The sequence below is a fragment of the Bison bison genome, unplaced genomic scaffold, assembly GCF_000754665.1.
Source record: "Bison bison bison isolate TAMUID 2011002044 unplaced genomic scaffold, Bison_UMD1.0 scf7180017864499, whole genome shotgun sequence".
NCBI classification, from domain to species: Eukaryota; Metazoa; Chordata; class Mammalia; order Artiodactyla; family Bovidae; genus Bison; species Bison bison.
Window position 1 is genome coordinate 8,590,165 of NW_011495058.1, and position 24,619 is coordinate 8,614,783.

The 24,619-nt window shown below is 37.8% G+C and overlaps 1 protein-coding gene across 5 annotated transcripts in view; it reads right to left on the reverse strand.

The window, feature by feature from the left end:
* The window catches only part of SUGCT (succinyl-CoA:glutarate-CoA transferase), a 783,088-nt gene that overhangs the window by 740,801 nt on the left and 17,668 nt on the right, over window positions 1-24,619 (reverse strand). For all 5 annotated transcript variants that reach the window (XM_010829093.1, XM_010829095.1, XM_010829091.1 and 2 more), the window contains exons 4-6: window positions 20,696-20,781; window positions 20,070-20,120; window positions 10,915-11,035 (exon numbers count right to left, since the gene is read on the reverse strand). In XM_010829093.1, the coding sequence (XP_010827395.1) occupies window positions 10,915-11,035; window positions 20,070-20,120; window positions 20,696-20,781 (258 nt within the window). The remainder of the gene's footprint in view (window positions 1-10,914; window positions 11,036-20,069; window positions 20,121-20,695; window positions 20,782-24,619) is intronic.

Sequence of the window (24,619 nt, forward strand, 5' to 3'; positions counted from 1 at the left end):
CATGGGGTCACTAAGAGTTGGACATGACTGAGCGACTCCACTTTCACTTTTCACTTTCATGCATTGGAGAAGGAAATGGCAACCCACTCCAGTGTTCTTGCCTGGAGAATCCCAGGAAACGGGGAAGCCTGGTGGGCTTCCGTCTATGGGGTTGCACAGAGTTGGACACGACTGAAGTGACTTAGCGGCAGTAGTAGGTGGACCTAGAGATTATCATACTCAATGAAGTAAGCCAGAAAGAGAGAGACAAATACCATATGATATCACTTATATGTGGAATCTAAAATATGACACAAATGCACATATCTGAAAAACAGACTCACATGAGAACAGATTGTGGTTGCTATGGCAGAGAGAGTAAGGGAGAAAAGGATTGGGAGTTTGGGATTAGCAGATGCAAACTCATATACAGAATGGATAAACAACAAAGTCCTACCATACAACACTGGGAACTATACTCAAAATCTTGTACTAACTTATAATGGAGAAGAATCTGAATATGTATACCAATCATATATATTTAATCAAATCATTCTGCTGTACACCTAAAACTAACAACATCATAAACCAATTATACTTCAATTTAAAAATTAAAAAAGGAATTCTACCATGAGGGCTGCCTATAGGAAAAAGTGACCTGAACAGGTAGACTCTATATACAGAAGACCACAAGAAGTCAAGGACTGAAGAGAAGCCTACAAAGCTCCCCACAGAACAAAGAGCCACCAACTGAGCTTCAGGTTCACAGTAGGCCCCCAATGCAGGGTTCAACTACCCCCACCAAGCACCAGTTCTTTTGTACCCATTAACCTACTCTTCCCTACGGAAGCTTGACAATGAAAGAATCACAAACAGCAGCTAGAAACAGGGAAAAGAAGAATTATGGATGAATGAAGAAACTGACTATGCTCTTCCAACAAACACACGCGCATGCACAACACACACACATACACACACACACACACACTTCAGGTTTCCAGGAAGTCAGGCCCAACTTGGGGAAAGGGAAAAGTCATAAGTCTGAAGTTTTGATTTTAGATTGGACTGGACCTTTTAATACTTGAAGTAAAATAACCAGAAAAAAATCTGTAGGACTTTCCTGGATTTCGGCCATGAGCAAGGAAAATGAGTTAGAAGTGCAGGTTTACAGAGGTAGGGTGGGAAAGAATAAAGTTTCCGCTTACATGCCACTGAGTCCAACTTGTATGACACATCTGTTACATGTGTAAGGCTAGAAAGAAGTATTTAAAGATAAAAAGGGTACGCCCTTAGAGGATACAGTGAAGGCATAAAGTCACTTTCTGGAGTCTGTCCATGTCTACAGACAAAATATTATCTCAGTCCCTAACTTTATAGGCTGTGTTTTGAAATCTTGTATTTATGTGCTAAGTTTCTCTTCCCCTGCAGAGATGGTGTCATTGTTTGTTTAAACAATGAGTTTGGTATGAAATGGTAAATATCTTAAACCACACTTTTGCTAGGGATCACTGACTATAAAGTTGGACAGATGATCACAACACTCTAAAATTCTGGGCGAAAAAATATGTCCTGTTAGAAGGGGAACAGCAGAGACACTCATAATTTAGACCAGTAGTTTCCAATTACTTTGACTATGAGGACTCCTTTTAATGTCATCTCTGTATTGTTTCTTCAATCTAGAAAGATGCTTCATGAACTCAACTGGACTATTATTTTTAGAGGTTAAAAAAACTTGCCCACTGTTACTCCATCAAACTTAGTTCTGATTCTGTCTCTTCTTTCCTTATTTCATTTCTTCCTCCCTACCTCCTTCCTTTCCTTCTTCCTTCTCATCTTTTCTCCTTCTCTATTTTTGTCCTCCATCCCTGTTTTCCTCCCTTTCCTTCTTATTTTTCTCCCCTTCAAAACCTTTATGGGTTTAGAGTGCAGGCAGACTTCTAATTATTCTTTTTTAAAAGACATGGCTATGTGGTGAATATGTAGAAAAAGAGGAGAATATACATAGACACACAGACTAATTCACTCCATAAGAATCTAAGAGCAGCAGTGTTTTGTTTTGTATTATCGTTGCCATGATATGAATGTTGGATGCAGTTGCTAGATGATTTGCCATATCCATTTGGGCTCATCATTCTCTGTTATTGATTCTGAAACACCATGGGAGCCTTTAGTAATCTAAAGAAAATTTTATCTTAATCATTACTCTCTCAAACATAAACATTATTTCAAGACCAATGTTTATAATAAAGTTCTTCCATGAGTCCATCAGTATTTGATTCCTACCTCTTTTGAAGATGATTTTTGATGGAATTTGAATCATATCCCTCTACTGTGGAAACCCCTTCCAGTCTGCTTGGCACTTGCACACCTCTATGCAGTACCTTCTCAAGCATGCTGTTCCCCATTATTTGTATTCTAGGCACATTGGCTTTCTCTCAGGCCTTTAAAGATAGCTAGATCTTTTCTATCTCTGCACATGGTATTCTCTCTGCCTGAATCGTTCATCCCCTGGCTCTTTGCATAGCTGGCTCCTTCTCATACTTTAAGTCTATTAAATGTTACCTCCCCAAAGAGGCTTTCCTTGACCTTCTCATTTACTTATGCACCCCCTACTCTATTAATTTCCACCACAGTACCCTGTTTGAGTCTTTCATAATAGCATAATTGGATGGTACATATACTGCCTTTTTCACTTGTTTATGAAGTGTCTCTGACACGAGGCTGTAAGCTCCTTAAAGGCATGAACCACACCTGCATTGTTTGCCCTGTACGCTCTACAGAAATCCATGGAAACTCAAGAAATATATATGAAGCGGTGGGGGTGGGGAGGAGACAAAGGAAATGAATGAGAAAGGAAGGGAGGGAGGGAATTATTTGGGCATTTCTGAATCATTGGGTATTGCTATTTCAAATATAAAAAGGTATAAAATAACATAATAAGTACTTATGCACTGCCAGTTGGTTTATTTGACAAATATGGTTGAAGTCCTATGCGCATCCCTTCCCTGTGCCCCATCTCTCCCTCCCCCAGGGGTAATCATTCTCTTAAACAATTTTTCATTACCATGCATATCTTTATACTTCTAATCACATATGAGTAAAGTACCAAGAAAGATATATTTTATATGATTTTAACTGTATATGAATAACATTATTCTGTATATCATGTGTTGCAACTTGTTTTCAAAAATCAAAAAAGTACCTTGCAAAAAACTTTTCTTAAAAGAAAATTGAAAATTTTATTTAAAGGGTATATACAATGTTACTACTACAAAATTAGTCTAGTCAATAACATAATGTAATGTTTATCCTTTTAGAAAGAAACAGCAGTGAAGTTAACATGAAGAAAAAATAAATACTTTAAAATGTGGTAGAGAGCATTCTTATTGCTAAATTTGTGTAACTAATGCTCAGAAGATACAAAGGAAAGAAGGTAAACTCAAGATTAAATTGCCCAGCCTTCAGAATGGGAGAAAATAATAGCAAATGAAGCAATTGACAAAGAATTAATCTCAAAAATATACAAGCAACTCCTGTGGCTCAATTCCAGAAAAATAAACGACCCAATCAAAAAATGGGCCAAAGAACTAAATAGACATTTCTCCAAAGAAGACATACAGATGGCTAACAAACACATGAAAAGATGCACAACATCACTCATTATCAGAGAAATGCAAATCAAAACCACAATGAGGTACCATTTCACAGCAGGCAGAATGGCTGCGATCCAAAAGTCTACAAGCAGTAAACAATGGAGAGGGTGTGGAGAAAAGGGAACCCTCTTACACTGTTGGTAAGAATGCAAACTAGTACAGCCACTATGGAGAACAGTGTGGAGATTCCTTAAAAAACTGGAAATAGAACTGCCATATGACCCAGCAATCCCACTGCTGGGCATACACACCGAGGAAACCAGAATTGAAAGAGACACATGTACCCCAATGTTCATCGCAGCACTGTTTATAATAGCCAGGACATGGAAGCAACCTAGATGTCCATCAGCAGATGAATGGATAAGAAAGCTGTGGTACATATACACAATGGAGTATTAGTCAGCCATTAAAAAGAATACATTTGAATCAGTTCTAATGAGGTGGATGAAACTGGAGCCTATTATATAGAGTGATGTAAGCCAGAAAGAAAAACACCAATACAGTATACTATCACATGTATATGGAATTTAGAAAGATGGTAACGATAACCCTGTATGCAAGACAGGAAAAGAGACACAGATGTATAGAACAGTCTTTTGGACTCTGTGGGAGAGGGCGAGGGTGGGATGATTTGGGAGGATGGCATTGAAACATGTATAATATCATATGTGAAACAAATCGCCAGTCCAGGTTCAATGCATGATACAGGATGCTCGGGGCTGGTGCACTGGGATGACCCAGAGGGATGGGAGGGAGGTGGGAGGGGGTTCAGGATGAGGAACACGTGTACACACATGGCGGATTCATGTTGATGTATGGCAAAACCAATACAATATTGTAAAGTAATTAGCCTCCAATTAAAATAAATAAATTTATATTAAAAAAATATACTTCAAAAAAAAAAAGAAACAGAAAAGTCTCAAGCAATTTAAACTTACACCTAAAAAAATTAGAAAAAGAACAAATGAATCCCAAAGTTCATAGAAGGAAGATCAGAGAGGATAAATGAAATAAAGACCAAAAAGACAATTAAAAAAGATCAGTGAAACTAAAAGCTGGTTCTTTGAAAAGATAAACAAAATTTGCAAACTGTTAGCTGACTCACTAAGAAGAATAGAAGGTTCTATTGAATAAAATCAGAATATTGCAATAATCTTGCAATAACTTTATATGATGTCAGATGGTTACTAGACTTATTATGGTGATCAATTTCATAATGTAAAAATACAAAATCACTATGTTGCACACTTGGAAGTAATATAAACTGTATGTCAGCTACATTTCAATTTAAAAATTAAAAGAAAAATATATTTTTACAATACTAAAAAAAAATAAATTGCAAAGGAAAATATCATTATACTTATAAACGTATAGAGAAGTGGAGAACGGTCACCTTGGAAAAAAATACTTCTGAAAATATACAGATATGTCCTTTCAGTGATTCTCTACCCAGTTGTACACAGGCAACACTACAGTTTTCTCAAAAAGGGATTTCTGGTGAATTATAGCTTTTTAAACACTGCCCCCTAATGTTCACATGCAGCTTCTTCTGAAATGTTAAGAGGACCATGCTAATAAAAATAATCAGGTCCTTCCTCCCCTGTGATCAGTCCAGCATTTTTGTCCTGCAGACCAGATTTCACAGACTGAGGCAGTCTCAACCACACAACTGTCAGAATGCATTACAGTAAATCTCCCGGCCATTCTAAGATTACTCTCATCAGTAAGAAGGCCAACATGTGAGTGAGAACAGATTATTTGTGCTTGGAAAGCACTGACAAGACATCAGTACTGCTGGGAAACATCAGGCAAGTCCAGGATCCCAATAATAACATGTGCAACTTTAGACTGATCTAATCAGTCTTATTAAAAAATAAAAAACAAACATTTATTACCAAGAATATCAAACTTCTAAAAAAAAGAGAGAGAAATGGCCCTTGCTTTATATACACACAAACTCATGACTCACAAAGGAGGGTTGCTTCCAAAAGAATCTGTTGAAATTTCAACTCCCTGATGAGCAGATTTGTTCATGACTTCCACCAGTGCAAATATGATCAACAACACATGAAAGAGAATAACAAAAATATATAATCTCAAGTAGAGCTGCTCAGTGTCTTGTAGTCACAAAGTCCATGTCATCACTTAACAATGATGTGTGTCTAAACAGAAAAAGCATAGAAGCACTTAACCCTAAGTCAAGGAGCCTGAGTTTTAAACCCATTTTCCGTTAAATAGCTGTGTGACCTTAGGTCCCTTAGGTGTTCTGGATCTGTTTCCTTATCAGGAAAGAAAAGAGAATGAGCTATGTGAATGTTTTTCTACTGACTGTCAGGAGGTGGGGAGAGGACTATAGAATCAGGAGAGCTGCTTTTTCAGACCACACCTGCCTCTCCACACCACCCCTTCACACCCCATCCCTGTTAGCAAAAAGCATGATACTCCCATTCTCCCCTTAGCTGAGAACCACTAGACTGTATCAGGCTTCCCAGTGGCTCAACAATAAAGAACCCGTCTGTAGTGCAGGAGCCACAGGAGACACGGTTCAATCCCTGGGTTGGGAAGACCCCTGAAGGAGGAAATGGCAACCCACTCCAGTATTCTTGCCTGGAAAATCCCATGGACAGAGGAACTTGGTGGGCTATACAGCACATGGGGTCGCAAAGAGTCAGACATGACTGAAGTGACTTAGCATGCACTGGATTATATCATCTATCTCCAAGGCCCTTTACCACACTAAAATGTTAATACAGGATCTGAGAACTGGAAGAAAATCGAGAAATTCCCCAGTCACAAAACCAAGCCCAGAAGAACTTTTGATTCTAACCATAGTTAGATACAGCTGTGAAACTTTGGGGAGGTGTGAGGCTTTCCAAAGGGATTAACATTTTATTTAGCTGGGTGATGTGATGAAATATTTTATTATTCTCAATCTTCACCCTTCCCAGATTCCAGGCCCTTTTCAATGTGACTTTGTAGTTCCTGTCACTGGAATAGTACACTGAACCACCTGTTGGTGTTAGGTTTGGCCAGATGACTTGCCTTGATCAAAGGAATATTAGCAGGAGTGACATGAGCAGAGAGAGGCCTTAAATGTGCTTGTGAGATTTTGTTCTCTTGTGCTCTTTCCCCATGAGGAGAACTTGCACTTGGTAGCCACTCGTGTAAGGAGTCTAAGACATGTGCGGAGCAGACCTGCAACTTGGAACCCAACCTAACAAGTCTAGATGAACTGAATTCCAGCCAACCCACATTCACAAGAAGGAGAAATAAACACTTACTGTCATGTGAGATTTTGCATTTGGTAGTTATGCAGAATTTTTACAGCAGTAGGGTAATTCGGATAATAGTTCACCTATTTAATATTTTAGACCTCAACCTGTCCATTGTATTGTGAGAGTCTAAGGAAAAATCTCACCCTGTCACTCATATAAGTATTGATATACAAAAAACAAAAGTGTGATTACACGTCTATATAATAGTACATCTATATAATAGTACATCTGAAAAAGAGTCAGATGTAGTGGTAAAGATCTGCTATGAACAGAACCTATCCCTAGTGCTGAGTCAGAAGAGAAGTTAATGGCACCGGGCTGTTCATCCTATCTAAAATAACAATCAGCCAAATGTTGCAATTATGTTTATTTTATATAAAAATACCACCACATAAGATAATTTACCATGAAAAGCACACTTCATACTGAAGTAATATGTCCTAGTCAAAGTATTATATCAATTAACCGAATGAAGAGAAATAGGGGTATTTCGGTTATTATAATTTTACAAGTAATAAATATTTTTAAAATAACATTTTTGCAGCTTTTACAGTGAAACAAGATTTTCAGATAGGTATTAATTTTAAGATAAATTTTACTGAAATATAAGAAGTAAAGTTTGCTTGGTTCTTTTTTTAAATATGTTTTTAATATACTAGTTTCCTTTGATAGCTCAGTTGGTAAAAAATCCGCCTGCAATGCAGAAGACCCCAGTTCGATTCCTGGGTTGGGAAGATCCGCTGGAGAAGGGATAGGCTAGCCATTTCAGTATTTTGGGGTTTCTCTTGTGGCTCAGCTGGTAAAGCATCTGCCTGCAATGCAGGAGACCTGGGTTCAATCCCTGGGTTGGGAAGATCCCCTGGAGAAAGGAAAGGCTACCCATTCCAGTATTCTGGCCTGGAAAATTCCACGGACTGTATAGTCTCCAGTGTCACAAAGAGTCGGCCACAACTGAGAGACTTTCACTTTCACTTTTCTGTCTTAGGAAATAATCTAAGGCATAGTGACCTAACAGCAACTGAATATTTACTTCATGATGTAGACCCTGTATGTGTGTGCTCAGTCACTCAGTCTTGTCTGACTCTTTGCAACACCACAGTCTGTAGCCCACCAGGCTCCTCTGTCCATGGGATTTTCCAGGCAAGAATACTGGAGTGGGTTGCCATTTCCTCCTCCGGGGTTAGACTCTTTAGGTACTTTAAATTAATGATCATTATATAGTGCTATGGACAAATTATATAAGAAATAACAGACTAGGCCAACAATGCCCTAAGCCCAGGCTATCCTCTGAAAGCGTCCTTGGAAAATGTAAACATAACTTTTACCACTTACCCTGAAAAGTGGTACTCTAAAAAAATTGCAACTATTAAAAACTCTTCAGTCAAGTTACGATTATTCATTCATTGATTTAAGAAACTCCCCACCATGTGCTCTGCACTGTGGGTGGAACTGAGAATAGAACAAGAGCCGACAGGGACTTCCCTGATGGTCCAATGGCTAAGACTCTGCGCTCCCAGTGTAGGGGGCCCAGGCTGGATCTCTGGTCATGGAACTAGATCCCACATATCTCAGCTATGATCCTGCATGCCACAACAGAGATCGAAGACCCTGCAAGCCACAAGTAAGACCTGGTGTAGTCAAATAAATAAATATTTTTTTTAATAAAAGAAAAGAACAAAAGCCTGCAGGATAGTGGATGAGACAGACAAGAAAAGTGGCAAATACAAAATATGATCGACAACAGTCAACCCAACCTTCAGGGATCAAGAAAAAATGTCTGCACAGAAGCAATGACAACCAAGGTGAGATCTAAAGGGCAAAGAGAGAGTCACTGGGTGTGGCAGAGGATCAGGATTTCAAGCAATGGGAACATCGTGTGTAAATGTTTTGCCGTGAGGGCGAGCATGGTGAATCTAGAAGATGCAAGTAATTCAGGTTCATATATTCTTTATGCTTTATGTTTTATGTTTTTCTGCCTAAACCATCTATGAAAATAAATGCTTTCCTCCCTTTACCTCTGGAGGTTCTCCTCCTACCTCATTGAAAATTCCTTCACAACCTCCTTCACTGTTTCATCATTATCTCCTAAACATCTACTACTTGGAATGCATCAGGCTCACACACTCACACTCTCCTTTTTCTGTCTACACTCACTCTATAAATGATCAAACACAGGTTTCAAATACGATGTATTTGTTCATAACTATAAAATTTTACATCTCCTGACAATTCGATCCAAGCAATTACCCTACATCTCCTCTTAGATACCTATAGCGATCTCAAGCTAGACTCTTGACATTCCAAATCCAAACTCTTGACATTCTCCCCACCAAAACATCTTTCCGCAGTCTCACTCAACTCTGTAAACAGCAATTTTTCTGATTGCTCAGGCCAAAACCTTAGAGTCATCTTTAACTCCAGTCTTTCTCTGATACATCCCATCCATCTGAGAACCTTATCTACTTTTCTCAAAAACCTTCAGAATTCTATCACTTTTCAACTAGCTTGCTATCACCCTAATTCCTAATTCAAGTCCCCATCATCTTTAGTCTGGACTATTTCAATAGTTTCATAACTATTCTTCCACTTCTACCCTGCACTCAACAATCTATTCTCAACATAGTAGCTAGAGTGATCCTTTTAAAAATACATCAGATTGTACCATTCCTCTGCTTAAAACTCTCTATTATCTTACAAACTCACTCAAAGTAAAAGCCTAATTCTTTAAGAGCAGTCCACAAGTCTTTACTAGCCACCATGTCTCTTATTTTCTTTCTGTTACATTTTCCTTCATTTACTGTTTCAGCCCTCCTTGCAGGCCCTCAAATATGCCCAATGCAGTCTCAGCTCAGGTCCTTTGCACTTGCTGGTCCCTTTGCCTGAAACCCTCACTGCCAACATCTATATGATTCACTCCTTTATTTCATTCAAGTCTCTGCTTAAATGTTCCCATTATCAATGAAGCCTTGTCTCACCTCCCAGTATAAAACAGACTATCCTTCCCTCATCTCCCTTGTCCTATTTGCCTCTAGACTCAACTACAAAAAAAACAAAACACAAAAGAGAATCTGTTTACTTATTTAATATCTCCCTAACCTAGAATGTAAATCTGCTGTAGAGCATGAATATGTGTTACTCACTGCTGTATCTCGGAACCTTAGAATACTGCCTGGGGGATCACAGACTTGCAGTAAATATATTTGGTGGATGAATTAATAAAAGCTGAAAATATTATCAATTATTCTCATAAATGCTATCACTATAACTTTATATTTTAAGAATAATTTTTAATACTATATCCCTAATTAATAGTTAAGTGCTTATAAACTATGTAAAGATAACTAATTCAATATTTTTCCCTTTAGCCTAAAGACATAAACACACACACACAGTTCACCACCAAGAGCTGAACAATGTAGAATACTTTATAGCACTCTTTTCCTTTACTTGGCTTAGTACCTTTGAATATACTGAAATGATATGTTGAGTTCCTATGCTATCTTAGAGCCAATGAATATTTCACCTGTAATTCTACATATGAGTTAATAATAGTACTCTGTTGGTATTTGCCAAATTTCTATAGAAAAATTTCCTGTAAAGAATCTGCCTGCAATGCAGGAGACCAGGGTTCGATCCCTGGGTCTAGAAGATTCCCTGGAGAAGGGAATGGCAACCCACTCCAGTATTCTTGCTTAGAAAACCTCATGGACAGAGGGGCCTGGTGGGTTGTCCATGGGGTTGCAAAGAGTCGGACACAACTGAGCAACTAACACTTTCACAGGCAGACAAATTCACAGAAGAAATACAAACAGCCAGTAAATATATGAAAATTGTTCATCTGCATTAATGTTCTTTAATGATTAATTTTCAACAACCTAAAATGGCTTGGCAGGGAAGGAGAGCAGAACCACTTTGAGAAAACCAGTGCTAGTGAGAGGTTTCTTATGTACAGAAAGACACAGAACCTGGAAAAGCTCCTCACTGACAAGGGTGTGGGGTGGAAATACCTGTGATGGAACAGTAGACAATGTGAGGTGCAATCTTGTCTATATCTTCATAGCCCAGGCCCATCGCAGACAGTTTGCCAGGGACATAGTTCTCTACAAATACATCACAAACAGCCGCAAGCTGAAGGAAGAAATGAAGACAAGTCAGACTTAAGGGACTCCCTAACTTTCAACAAATCCCCACATGAATTCTGATTTCAGTAAACACAATTATCCTCACTTTCTAAAAGCTCAGAAAAATCACAGGAAAAGTAGAATTACAAGGTGTAATTAGATAGACGTGAAGGCTCTAATCAACTACTTGAGGTATGACTGTCAATTAAACAATGGCTATTAAAATGTTCAGTTAATACCATAGTGTTAAGTGGATTCTGCTTACGTTAAATGTAAGAAATATCTAGGCTGTGTGGTCTGTCCAAGTATATTCTCAGAAATTTAAAAAATTAGACTATAAGGACATAAAATACATGAAAAATATCTTTTAACTCCTTTAAAACTAAACACGTCTTTACAACCCTATCCTTATTCTTATCCTTACTTATCCTTATATTACATGATACATTACATCATTACAACATGTACATATTGGCACCTAACACTTGTAAACTCTTGTCAATTGCTTTCACACTTTCCAGATGCTTCCTTCCCAAAGAGTTTTAAATGTATTTAATGAATGACTAAAAAAAAAAATGCTAAACTATAACTCAGTAAATCAATAACTGTCAGAAACAAGACCCCAGTTTTGATTCCCAGATTACTAATATATGAAATAGAGGAAAACAAACCACTGAAACCTTAAACTTCTTTTCAAAATCTCAATTGTGACTACGTATCTTCTGAAAATATCACAAAAAATTGTACGAGGTCATATAGAAAAATTCATGACATAATTCTTAACCATATCCAAGTGCCTAATAACTATTCAACAATTTTTTAATTGCCATGTAACATAGATACATTCTCACACACACAAACTAATGAAATAGAATAAGTCTGGGCCAGGGTAGACAAACTTTTTTCCATAAAATATCAAACAACAAATACTTTAGCCTTTCCAGGCCACATACATTCCCTGTCACATATTTATTTTTCTTTAATGATCTTTAACAATGTAAAATTCATGCTTAGTCCATGGGCTATGCAAAACAAGTCGGACTTGGTCCACAGTCTGCCAACCTCTGCTCTAGATGGAAAATAACTGAATTTACATAAACTTTAGATGGAAACGTAAATAAATGGAGTGCCTATTTGTTATGTTGTCAACAAATTTGGAGTGGATACATGGAACTATTTGACTTAACAAAACTTAGGGAGAGGGGATCTTAGGAGGCATCTCAGGGAAATAAGCTGTCATCCTCCAGATCTCCTGAAACAGAGGTACTGGAGATCCAAGTGACCACCTGTCAGAAAAGGAATGATAAATACATTAAGATACAGGACAGAGAAGAACAGATTCCAGGTATGCACTCCAAATCTCAAGCCATACAGACATCCTTTCCAAATTTCAGGTGCCAATTAACTTTTGAGATGCTTCTCACATGGGCAGTATGCTCCAGGGACAGCCCAAGTTGAGATGTGTTTATTTACTGTTAATGATTCTAATAATTCTACCAAGTATTGCTTGGGAAATGTAGGGGGAGAGTGGGTGTTAGTGTAAATAAAACACAAGGCTACAGTTACACTTCAATTTGTTCCACATACTGTTCTGAGTTTCTGTCTACTACTTACAAAGCTCTCCTGTGGGCGCTAAGGAAAACAAATGACATCAAATACACCTAGGCTTCTATACCAGTCATCTCCTGGCTGCAGAACTTGAATGGCACATATTAACAGTATAGTAGGCGATGGCACCCCACTCCAGTACTCTTGCCTGGAAAATCCCATGGATGGAGGAGCCTGGTAGGCTGCAGTCCATGGGGTCACTAAGAGTCGGACATGACTGAGCAACTTCACTTTGACTTTTCACTTTCATGCATTGGAGAAGGAAATGGCAACCCACTCCATGTTCTTGCCTGGAGAATCCCAGGGATGGGGGAGCCTGGTGGGCTGCTGTCTATGGGGTCACACAGAGTCAAACACAACTGAAGTGACTTAGCCTTAGCCGTACAGTACCTTATGCAAATGACATTTGATAAATTATTTTTAATTTTAAAAACTCTGTGTGTTCCTCAAAAAGTTAAACACTGAATTACCATATGACCCAAAGATGCCATTCCTAGGTAAATACCACAAATATTTGAAAGCAGGGACTTGAACAGGTACTTATATCCAAATGTCCATTGCAGCATTATTCACAATAGCCAAAAGGTGGAAACAACCTAAGTAGTTATCAATAGACAAATGTTCCCATCCATAAAGTCGAATATTTTTCAGTCATACAGAGGAACAAAGTTCTAATGCATGTTACAACATGGATGAAACTTGAAAACATTATGCTAAGTAAAATTAACCAGACACAAAAGTACACATATTGTATGATTTCACTTACATGAAATATCTAAAATAGGCAAGTTCATAAAGACAGAAAGTAAATTAGAGGTTATCAGAAGCTGAGGGAGACGGGAGTGAAAAATTATTGTTTAATGGGTACAGAGTTTGTTTGGGGTAATGAAACATATGGGAAATACATAACAGTGACGGTTATACTACATTATGAATGTAATCAGTGCTACTGAATTGTGTGGTACAAATGGTTAAACCACATTTTTATGTTATATATGTTATACCACAATAAAAATTATTTTTGTAGGGCATTTGTATTTTTAGATTTAAAGTTTTGTAAGGTATTTGTATTTTTAGATTTCTATAGGATCATAAGTTATATTTCAAATCACATAAAATAGTCAGATGAATCACAAATTCATCTGATTCATCAACTTTCAACTTGATTTGATCAATTTTCAATAAGACAAGAAAATAAATGTAATGAATAAGCTATGCTAATAGAAAAGTATTCAGAATGGATAAAGTAAACAAAAAACATTTTAAAAACCAATATACATAATATTATGTTTATCGGGAGAAATGAGCATACAAGGACATAAAGAGATTTTATATTATATGCTAAAATAGTGATCTTTTGCCCATGAACAGACATTACTTGTGTAACAATAGAAAAAAAAATTAAGCTAAAAAGAGCTGTGCTCTAAAAAGAGTCAGTAGTCTGACTCTATAAAGTTATAAGAAAAATACAGAAAAGTTGAGTTTAGGAGCTAAAGAGTTCTACTGATAAAGATGCCCAGTAACTTTTTAAAAAATGTTTATTTATTTATTTGGTTGTGCCAGATCTTAGTTACAGCACATGGGAACTTCTGTCTGCAACCTGTGGGCTTTTTTAGTTGTGGCATCCAAACTCTTAGTTGTGGCATGTGGGATCTCGTTCCCTAAGTAGGCCCCCCTGCACTGGGAGTGCAGAATCTTAGCCACTGGGCCACCAGGGGAGTCCCCCAGTAGCTTTTATTATTACGCAAGATTTCAATACGTATGCATTTGATATTTAATGGTAAAATATCCCTGGAAAAGTACATAGCACATAAGTTATTCTTTTCTCCATTTTATAAACATTTCTTTTAAATAAATGTATACTAGCTATTCGGAGAAGGCAATGGCACCCCAATCCAGTACTCTTGCCTGGAAAATCCCATGGATGGAGGAGCCTGGTGGGCTGCATCCCATGGGGTTGCTAGGAGTCAGACACAACTGAGCGACTTCACTTTGACTTTTCACTTTCATGCATTGGAGAAGGAAATGGCAACCCACTCCAGTGTTCTTGCCTGGAGAATCCCAGGGATGGGGGAGCCTGGTGGGCTGCCATCTATGGGGTCGCACAGAGTCGGTCACAACTGAAGCGACTTAGCAGCAACAGCAGCATACTAGCTATTTTCTAGATACTGATTCTTGGTGAGTCTGCCATATGACATATTCTCCTTCTCTCTCTGTTTTGAGAGAACTCATTTCAAGAACAGGTATGTTCCCTAAAGTATTAGCTAAGGCATTTGTTAAAATTCTAAACAGTGCAGTGCTGAAATCAGACACATCAGAAATCACCCTGAGTTTTATGGATCTCCACACTGTCTACAAGGTTTATACAAGTCAACTGCTTCAGTGGAGACCAAACATTTATCACATTTCCCTGATGTAAGAATTTACTACGAAATAAAGTGAGAGGGAAAAACAACTTAGTCCTAGTTTTACTGGTGATCACCTCTTCCTCACTGAGGTGCTCACAAATCAACTAATAATCTATTCTAGATTTTGCCCACAATAAAAAAAAAAAAGCACAATTTTGCATGTTGGAGAAGCCATCATCCTTTTCATTTCTTCTGGGAAAAAAAAAATCTTCTTTCCACTCACATTAAAAAAAATTAAAATCAATTGAAATACCAGATACTTAATTCTGAGTTGTTTTCATTAGATATAATTTAGGAACACATTGGAGGAACAAGACAAGGAATAAAGGGGAATAATGATAATAATTTAACTACATTTATCTGTTTAAAAAAACCATAAATTTTAAATGTACCTCCAAGGATGTTCTTACTCATACGAGATGTATTCTACAAACACACACTCTATCCCTGAGCTCTACCCCCAGGAGATATCTTCTGAAGGATTTAAAGGCAAAGTTTCATGATGTCTTCTACTTACTTTGAAATGTAAATCAAAACTACAGTGAGGTATCACCTCACACCAGTCAGAATGGCCATCACCAAAAAAAGCTACAAACAATAAATGCTGGAAAGGATGTGGAGAAAAGAGAATCCTCTCACACTGTTGGTGAAAATGTAACCTGATATAGTATGGAGATTCCTTTAAAAAACTAAGAATAAAACTACCATATGAACCAGCAATCCCACTACTGGGCATATACCCTGAGAAAATCATAATTGAGAAAGACACATGTACCCCAATGTTCACTGCAGCATTATTTACATAGACAAGACTTGGGAGCAACCTAGATGTCCATCAACAGATGAATGAAAAAAGAAGTTTGGTACATATAAACAATGGTATATTACTCAGCCATAAAAAGGAATGAATTGAGTCAGTTCTAGTGAGGTGGATGAACCTAAAGCCTGTTATGCAGAGTGAAATAAGTCAGAAAGAGAAAAACAAATACTGAATAAAAATTCCATAATGAATATATATGGAATCTAGAAAAATGGTACTGATGAACCTGTTTGCAGGGCAGGAATAGAGACAGAGATGGAGAGTAGACTTGTGGACAGAGTCCACAAGGAGAAGGAGAGGATGGGATGACTTGAAAGAGTAGTGCTGAAACATATACATTACCATATGTAAAACATATGGTAATGTTTTACATATGACAGCTAGTGGGAAGTTGCTGTACAACACAGAGAACTCAACTCGGTGCTCTATGACAACTTAGAGAGGTGGAATGGAGGTGGGAGGGAGGTTCGAGAGGGAGGAGACATATGTACACTCACAGCTGATTCATGTGGCTGCATGGCAGAAACCAACACAACATTATAAAGCAATTGCTTGTGGTGTTTGTTCAGTCCATAAGACATATCTGACTCTTTGCAACCCCATGGACTAGACCACACCAGGCCTCCCTGTCCCTCACTATCCCCCAGAGTTTGCACAAGTTCATGTCCATTGAGCTGGTGATGCTATCCAACCATCTCTTCCTCAATTATCCTCCAATTAAAAATAAATAATTTTAAAAGGAATTTGGATTAAAGAGGAGAGAAAAATAATAAAAGCTGTCATTCACCGATGGAAAACAAATTTTAAGAATTCATTGTACTATTCCTGCAACTTTTCTGTATGTTTGAATTTTTCCTGATAAGATTTTGGGGGAAAATAAGACACATGACACTGCTCTACTGGCCATGATTCATACTCACAACACGGATATAAAACTTATGAATGGTATAACTAGCTGAAAGCAATAGATTTAAGACCCAACAAAATCTATTTAAGTTTAATTACTTGAAATGTACTTCATTGTTATCAATCAGATCTGAAGAGAAACCCTGCCCATAAAGTTACAATTTAAACCTATCACAGTATGCTGGAAGACATAGGCAGTATCCAAAGAGAGTAAGAAAGACACCTCAGCAAATTCTTTTCTTTTGGTTAGAATCATACATGTAGGCCTAAAATACTCTAATGTACACTGATGTCTTGAGAGCAAGAGCTATGAATTCCATCTAACACTTTAGATGGAAAAAGCACATCTAACACTTTATTTTTTTTTTTCATCTAACACTTTAGATGAATAACTTTAATGAACTTGTAAAGTATTTTTTAAATCAAGTCTGAAATATTCACAATTCAGGATAAAATATCAGAATATTCTCTCAGTAAGTCACTTCAGTCACTCAGTCGTGTCCAACTCTTTGCAACCTGATGGACTGCAGCACACCAGGCTTCCATGTCCATTAGAATCTCCTGGAGTTTGCTCAAACTCATGCCCATTGAGACAGTGATGCCATCCAACCATCTCATCCTCTGTCGTCCACTTCCCCTCCTGCCTTCGATCTTTCTCAGCATCAGGATCTTTCCCAATGAGTCTGCTCTTTGCATCAGGTGCCCAAAGTTTTGGAGTTTCAGCTTCAGCATCAGTCCTTCCAATGAATATTCAGGACTGATTTCCTTTAGGATTGACAGGTTTGATCTCTCTGCAGTCTAAGGGACTCTCAAGAGACTTCTCCAACACCTCAGTTCAAAACCATCAATTCTTCCATGCTTTCTTCATAGTCCAACTCTCACATCCATACATGACTACTCAAAACACCATAGCTTTGACTAGACGGACCTTTGTTGGCAAAGTAATGTCTCTGCTTTTTAATATGCTGTCTAGGTTGGTCATAGCTTTTCTTCCAAAGAGCATCTTTTAATTTCATGGCTACAGTCACCATCTGCAGTGATTTTGGAGCCCCCAAAATAAAGTCTTTCACTGTTTCCATTGTTTCCCCATCTATTTGCCAAGATGTGATGGGACCAGATGCCATGATCTTAGTTTTCTGAATGTTGAGTTTTAACCCAATATTTTCACTCTCCTCTTTCACTTTCATCAAGAGGCTCTTTAGTTCTTCTTCACTCTCTGCCATAGGGTGGTGTCATCTGTGTATCTGATGTTATTGATATTTCTCCCGGCAATCTTGATTCCAGCTTGTGCATCATCCAGCCCGCAATTTCACAGGATGTACTTGGAATATAAGTTAAGTAAGCAGGGTGACGATATACAGCCTTAACAGACTCCTTTCCCAGTTTGTAACCAGTCTGTTGTTCTATGTCCAGTTCTAACTGTTGCTTATTGACCTGCATACAGATCTCAGGAGGCAGGTAGGGTGAGCTGATATTTCCATATCTTTAAGAATTTTCCACAGTTTATTGGAATCCACACAGTCAAAGGCTTTGGCATAGTCAATAAAACAGAAGTAGATGTTTTTCTGGAACTCTCTTGCTTTTTTGATGATCCAATGGATGTTGGCAATTTGATCTCTGGTTCCTCTGCCTTTTCTAAATCCAGCTTGAACACCCGGAAGTTCACAATTCAAGTACTGTTAAAGCCTGACTTGGAGAATTTTGAGCATTACTTTACTAGCGTGTGAGATGAGTGCAATTGTGAGATAGTTTGAGCATTCTTTGGCATTGCCTTTTTTTGTGATCGCAATGAAAAGCTAATGCTTAATGAGAGCTAACTATGCAGGCACCCTTCTATACATTTTATACATATTCATTCAATTCTAACAACCCTAAGAAGTGGGTTGGAGGAGGCAATGGCACCCCACTCCAGTACTCTTGCCTGGAAAATCCCATGGACGGAGGAGCCTGGTAGGCTGCAGACCATGGGGTCACAAAGAGTCGGACACGACTGAGAGACTTCACTTTCACTTTTTCCTTTCATGCATTGGAGAAGGAAATGGCAACCCACTCCAGTGTTCTTGCCTGGAGAATCCCAGGGACAGGAGAGCCTGGTGGGCCACCGTCTATGGGGTTGCACAGAGTCGGACACTACTGAAGCGACTTAGCAGCAAGAAGTGGGTATTATTGGACTTCTCTGGCGGACCAGTGATTAAGACTCTGCGCTTCCACTGCATGGGTCACAGGTTTGATCCGTGGTCAGGGAACTAAGACCCCACATGCCACTCATCCCTATATATATAAAATAAAAACCTTTTAAAAAGTAGTTATTATTATTGCCCTCATTTTACAAATAAGGCAACTGATACATAAAGAAGTTAAGTAACCTGTTGAAGTCACATGGCTAGAAATTAAAGAAGGCAGGATTTAAATTCTAGAAGAGAACACTAAGATATGCCCCTAACCACTGTGCTTCCCTGTCCCCTCAAGGAAAGATGCCAAGATCAGGTCTGGACACATTAACCATCTGAATAAATGTTAGAAAAAGACTGGGCTCTACAGTGATGTAGACCCAGGGTTCAAATTTCAGCTCTTCCCTTTATCAGTTCTGTGATCTTTAGACAATCATTCAAGCCCCTTGAGACCCATTTTGCCTCTTGTGAAAATGAGGCTATAATATGTCATTTTCAAAGCAAATTATGAAGATTTAAGAAAATAATATTAGCAAAGTGCCCAGGCCTAAAATCTGATGCAAAGGAGGCACTCAGTCAATAGACAACAGCACCATAACTAAACACTCTGACACCATGGAGATGTCATACACAATATACCAGAAAGTATAAAGCAAGTCATACTTACTGTAAAAGCAGTTAAACTGTTGAACTGCAAGGAGATCAAACCAATCAATCCTAAAGGAAATCAGTCCTGAATATTCATTGGAAGAACTGAGGCTGAAGCTGAAACTTCAATACTTTAGCTACCTGATGGGAAAAGCCAACTAGTTAGAAAGTTGGCTAAGAAGGCAGGAGGAGAAGGGGACGACAGAGGATGAGATGGTTGGATGGCATCACAGACTCAATGTATATGAGTTTGAGCAAGCTCCGGGAGATGAAGGACAGGGAAGCCTGGCATGCTGCTGTCCATGGGTTTGCAAAGAGTCCAACACAACTGAGTGACTGAACAGCAACAAACTCTTCAAAGACATCTAGAGCAAAATTTCAGACTGCCAACAAAATCATGTTTTAAACACTTTAACTCTGATATTCAAATCCCTAATTACAACCCAGGGGGTAAGATGCCTTCTACAGAGCATACTGTACCTCTTTGACGATTTTCACCCCTTTTGGATCCTTGATATTAACAGCTATACTCTAAAAATTAAAAATAAGCATATTAAAATAATATCATAAAGATGTTTCTTTATGATAAAGAAAAATTACTGACAGTTCACTAAGAGAGCCATTCATATCATCAATTCTCTTCTTAAAGTAAATGTATTTTCCTCAGAAAGAAACATTTAAATCATTTTTACTGATTTTATTTGCAATTTGGATATGTTAAAATGATAGCAAGGATTACAGTAAAATAATTTCAAATAATATCTTTGGAGATATAACGTAGAATAACAAACATAAAAGAATAACAAACATAAAAGAATAACAAACATAAAAGAATCAAGTGATTTCTCTCCTTAATAAAATTATTTCCATTCAAAATCATTATAAATTCTCACAATATGTTTTAAGTTAGTAGAAAAGGAAAATAAAGAGGTCTACTGTTTCTATTTGGTAACTGGCAAATGAATAGAATAAAACCTCACTTCTTGAAAATATTACTTATATCCACAAAAAAAAAGGGTAGAAATAAACGAGCCACAATGCTATCAAAGGTTTTGTTACTACAAGACGATTATAGAAAGAAAGCAAAAAGGGGGTAATATTCTTACTTTTTTATTTCGGTTAACACTGAGAAAATAAGTACTTTCTGTCCCCACAAAAGGTGGACCCCAAGTTCGTGTATCATCACCAGCTCCTGAAAATAACAGCATGAGCTATTTTAACCTTGGAACATCACGAGACATTTCAAACCAACAAATTTACTCATTCACACGTTCACAGATGACTACTAAGATCAGCTTAGTTCAGTGGAATTAGCAACCTAAAGGAGCCATGGGAGCTTGTTAGAACTGCCCAAATTCTTTCCCTGTTCATGTAAATCACTCCCATAACTTCTTTCACTAAAACCCAACCCTGAAAGTAAAAATCCAGAACAGAATATCCAAATGCCTTAAGATACATAAACAGCAAGTTTGAAGGGAAAAAATTACTCTCCTTGTTTGATTCAACAAACAAGTCAGCTCTTTCAGTGTTTTTGGCATTAAGTGTGCAAACAAAGTGTTAGGTCTGTAAAGGATTTTTGTTATATATAATTCAAATCAGAAAAATGATAAGTAAGTCTTTATAAAGTGGTATTTGAGGCTAGGTATAAAATAATGATAAATAAATCTATTTTTTAAAATCCTGCAGTAATAAATCAGAAAAAGCAAAATAAGCAACTGAGTAGCAAATGTAAATAATTTAAAATACTAGCTTAGAATAAAATTTCAAGGTCTTGCTTCAAAGTAAAATGTTTAAAACCATCAAAAATAGGGTATTTTCTTTGAGACATCTACGTCAAATGACCTGAAAAGTACTTATGTTTGATTCAAAGACAACACTATAGAGTTACAGAAAAAAGTTTTCTTTGCACAAAAAGCAAACAATGTAGATGGAACAGAGAAGGTGAATTAACAATTAATAGGCACAAATTGTATCACTTAAATTTAAAAATGTATAAGTTCAATTAAATATAGATACTAGAAACTAATCACTACCTAAGCATTACTAGCCCCTCCAATAAGAGATAATTTGTGAGTATGGGCTAAAGTTTAAATTCTAATCTCATTTAAATGATATTGTTAATTTATTAGGCCATTAAACTTTACCCACTGAAACTGATAAAGAAAAACAGACACAGCCTTTTAGAAAACAAAACAGATGCTAAACAATAGACTCCTTGATTTAAAAAGAAAAACAAAAAGGAAAAAAACCTCACAAGAGAAGGGGAGAGAACAAGAGGAAATAAGAAGCATTAGTTCTAACGGGGGATGAACTGGAAACAACACAAAGCAATAAATGCTAAGTATCAAACTGAACACATGTTCAAAACATCAGGGGGAAAAACAAAGTGCAAGAATCCACAAAAACAACCTCCCAGGAATAGACCAGTTAGAGTCTTCATGGAAAATGTATGTATGAATATGAATCTCCAAGACCAGCCAGGACCTCCCAGAGTCAGGAGACAGTCCAGCCACTTCTATTTTTCTGAAGGTCTCAATACATTAAAAAAAAAAATTTTTTAAGGAAGCAACATCAAGATAAGGTTTAAATTAGCTTATTTTAAATGATCACATTCATCTCTGATCACATTCATCTCTCGGGTGGAGATAATGTCAGAAATCTAAATTGGAGGCCCACATGGCTTTCCTGGGGGGCTTCCCCAGTGGCTCATCAGTTAAAAAAATCTGCCTGCAATGGAGGAGATGCAGGTTTGATCCCTAAGTCAGGAAGATACCCTGTAGGAGGGCACAGCAACCCACTCCAGTATTTCTGTCTGGACAATCTCATGGATAGAGGAGTCTGGCGGTCTATATAGTCCAAGGGGTTGCACAGAGTCAAATACAACTGAAGCAATCAAGCATGCACGCACACATGGTTTCCCTACCGGACCTGTCCCTAGTGTATGCTGTTGGTGGTGGTGGTGGTGGTGTTGTTTAGTTGCTAAGTCTTATCCAACTCTTTTGCAAGCCCATGGACTGCAGCCCATCAGGATCCTCTGTTCATGGGATTTCCCAGGCAAGAATACTGAAGTAAGTTACCATTTCCTTCTCCAGGGGATCTTCCCAACCCAGGGATCAAACCCACATCTCCTGCATGTGGTAGACTCTTTACCACTGAGACACCAGGGAAGCCCATCCCTAGTATATAATCTCTAGTATACAAACCAGGGTTTAAGAGAAGCAGAAAGTGAGTGCTAATGGCACATGAAAGGTTAAAGGTCACAAGCTTGTAAAACTAGCAATTTGAGAAACATGTTTTATTTGACCCACACACTATTTAAAGTTTTTAACTATCTGCCATGATTTCAAAATCCAGAAGCAGTATATAAAAATTCAGACTTCTTTTTTTAAATGATATTTGAAAATATTCATTCATTCAGAAAAGATTTATTGGGTGCCTACTAGGTCACAAGCACCATTGTCTGCAGAGCAGACACAGGGCATCATCCTACTTCATTCATTTAGGTTACCTGCCTGGCCCTGTCAGCACAGTTTACACTCACCAACAAACTCAAAAAAAAGGAGAAAAAAACATACTTAAGCTTGATATGTTCTTTGATTACTCAAGTAAGAACAATCTAAGTCCCAAGTCAGAAAACTACAGCCAAATTTAATTCAGAAACTAGAGAAAGTGGAAGTGTGAAAATGCTAGTTGCTCAGTTGTGTCTGACTCTTTGTGACCCCATGGACTGTAGCCTGCCTGGTTCCTCTGTCCATGGAATTCTCCATGCAAGAACACTGGAGTGGGTAGCCATTCCCTCATCCAGGGGATCTTCCCAACTCAGGGATCGAACCCAGATCTGCACTGCAGGCAGATTCTTTACTGTCTAAGCCACCAACCAAATTTAATTTAAGTGGAGAAGTGGACACTAAAAAAGACTAACTCTCTACTAAAATTTGAAAATACTGCCAAATCACTTTACCCTCATGTCTGTTGAATAATTATCTCAGAAAAACAAAATATATGAACATTAAAATGTGCTGAGCAGAAGGGTTAAAGGAAAGAGAGAAATTAGTTAGGAAAAGAGCAATGAACACCTGCTAGGAAAAAAGTTTGATGCCTAGTGTGTAGCTATGGGACTTAATAAAGTTCTAAATAAGGAAAGGGTCCCCTGGGGTGGAAAGGGAAAAAATAACAAAGGAGAAACAGGTCTAAGCAAATAGGGAAGAGTGATTTCTAAAATTCATAAAAGTACAGTCATTCCTTCATTATCCTCGAGGGTTCCAGCACCAACGAGGACTCCAAAATTGGCGGATGCTCAAGTCCTACAACTGGCCCTCTATACCCACAGGTACAGTACCCCCAATTCTACCAAACACAGATCATTAAAGTTCACAAGTCCACAGACTCAACCAACAAGACACAAAGGGCCAACTGTACAAATATTTAACCTAGAGACCAAGGGAAATAGCAAGAGAAATTAGATTGACTGTTCTGCCTGTAAATGGAAGACCCCATGGCTGAAATTAGAAAGTATGTGGCATTGAAACTGGGCAGCAATGCGGTAATTAGAAGTTTTGTGGTAACTGTTAAACAAAGAAAGAAAAAAACATGTTCAGCTAGAAAGTGAACGTTATTCAGCATGTATCCAGCAATGACCAAAAGCAATAAATATCACGGACTGGATAAACGAAGCACTATTTCTGGAAAGCAGGATTTACCAGGCTCTTCTATCACCTGGAGCCTGACAAAGGCAAGGTCAGAAAAAATGTAATATAAAATATGTAATATTTCTCATGCTGATCACAGAATCTTCTGCTAACTGCTTGGGCCTCCTAAGAAGATTTAGCAGAAAGTTGAATCTTCCAGATCAGGTATTCAACTTTATAATATTTAATCACTTACAGTGAATTCATATGTTGACGTAATTGCAATCTAGTCTCTTATGGGTCTGATAGAAACATGCACAGTATTCAAGAAGGCTGGACCATTTTCATTGATTTGGGAATTCTGTTCCAAATCCATGGGCATCAGAATTTTTTTTTTTTTAA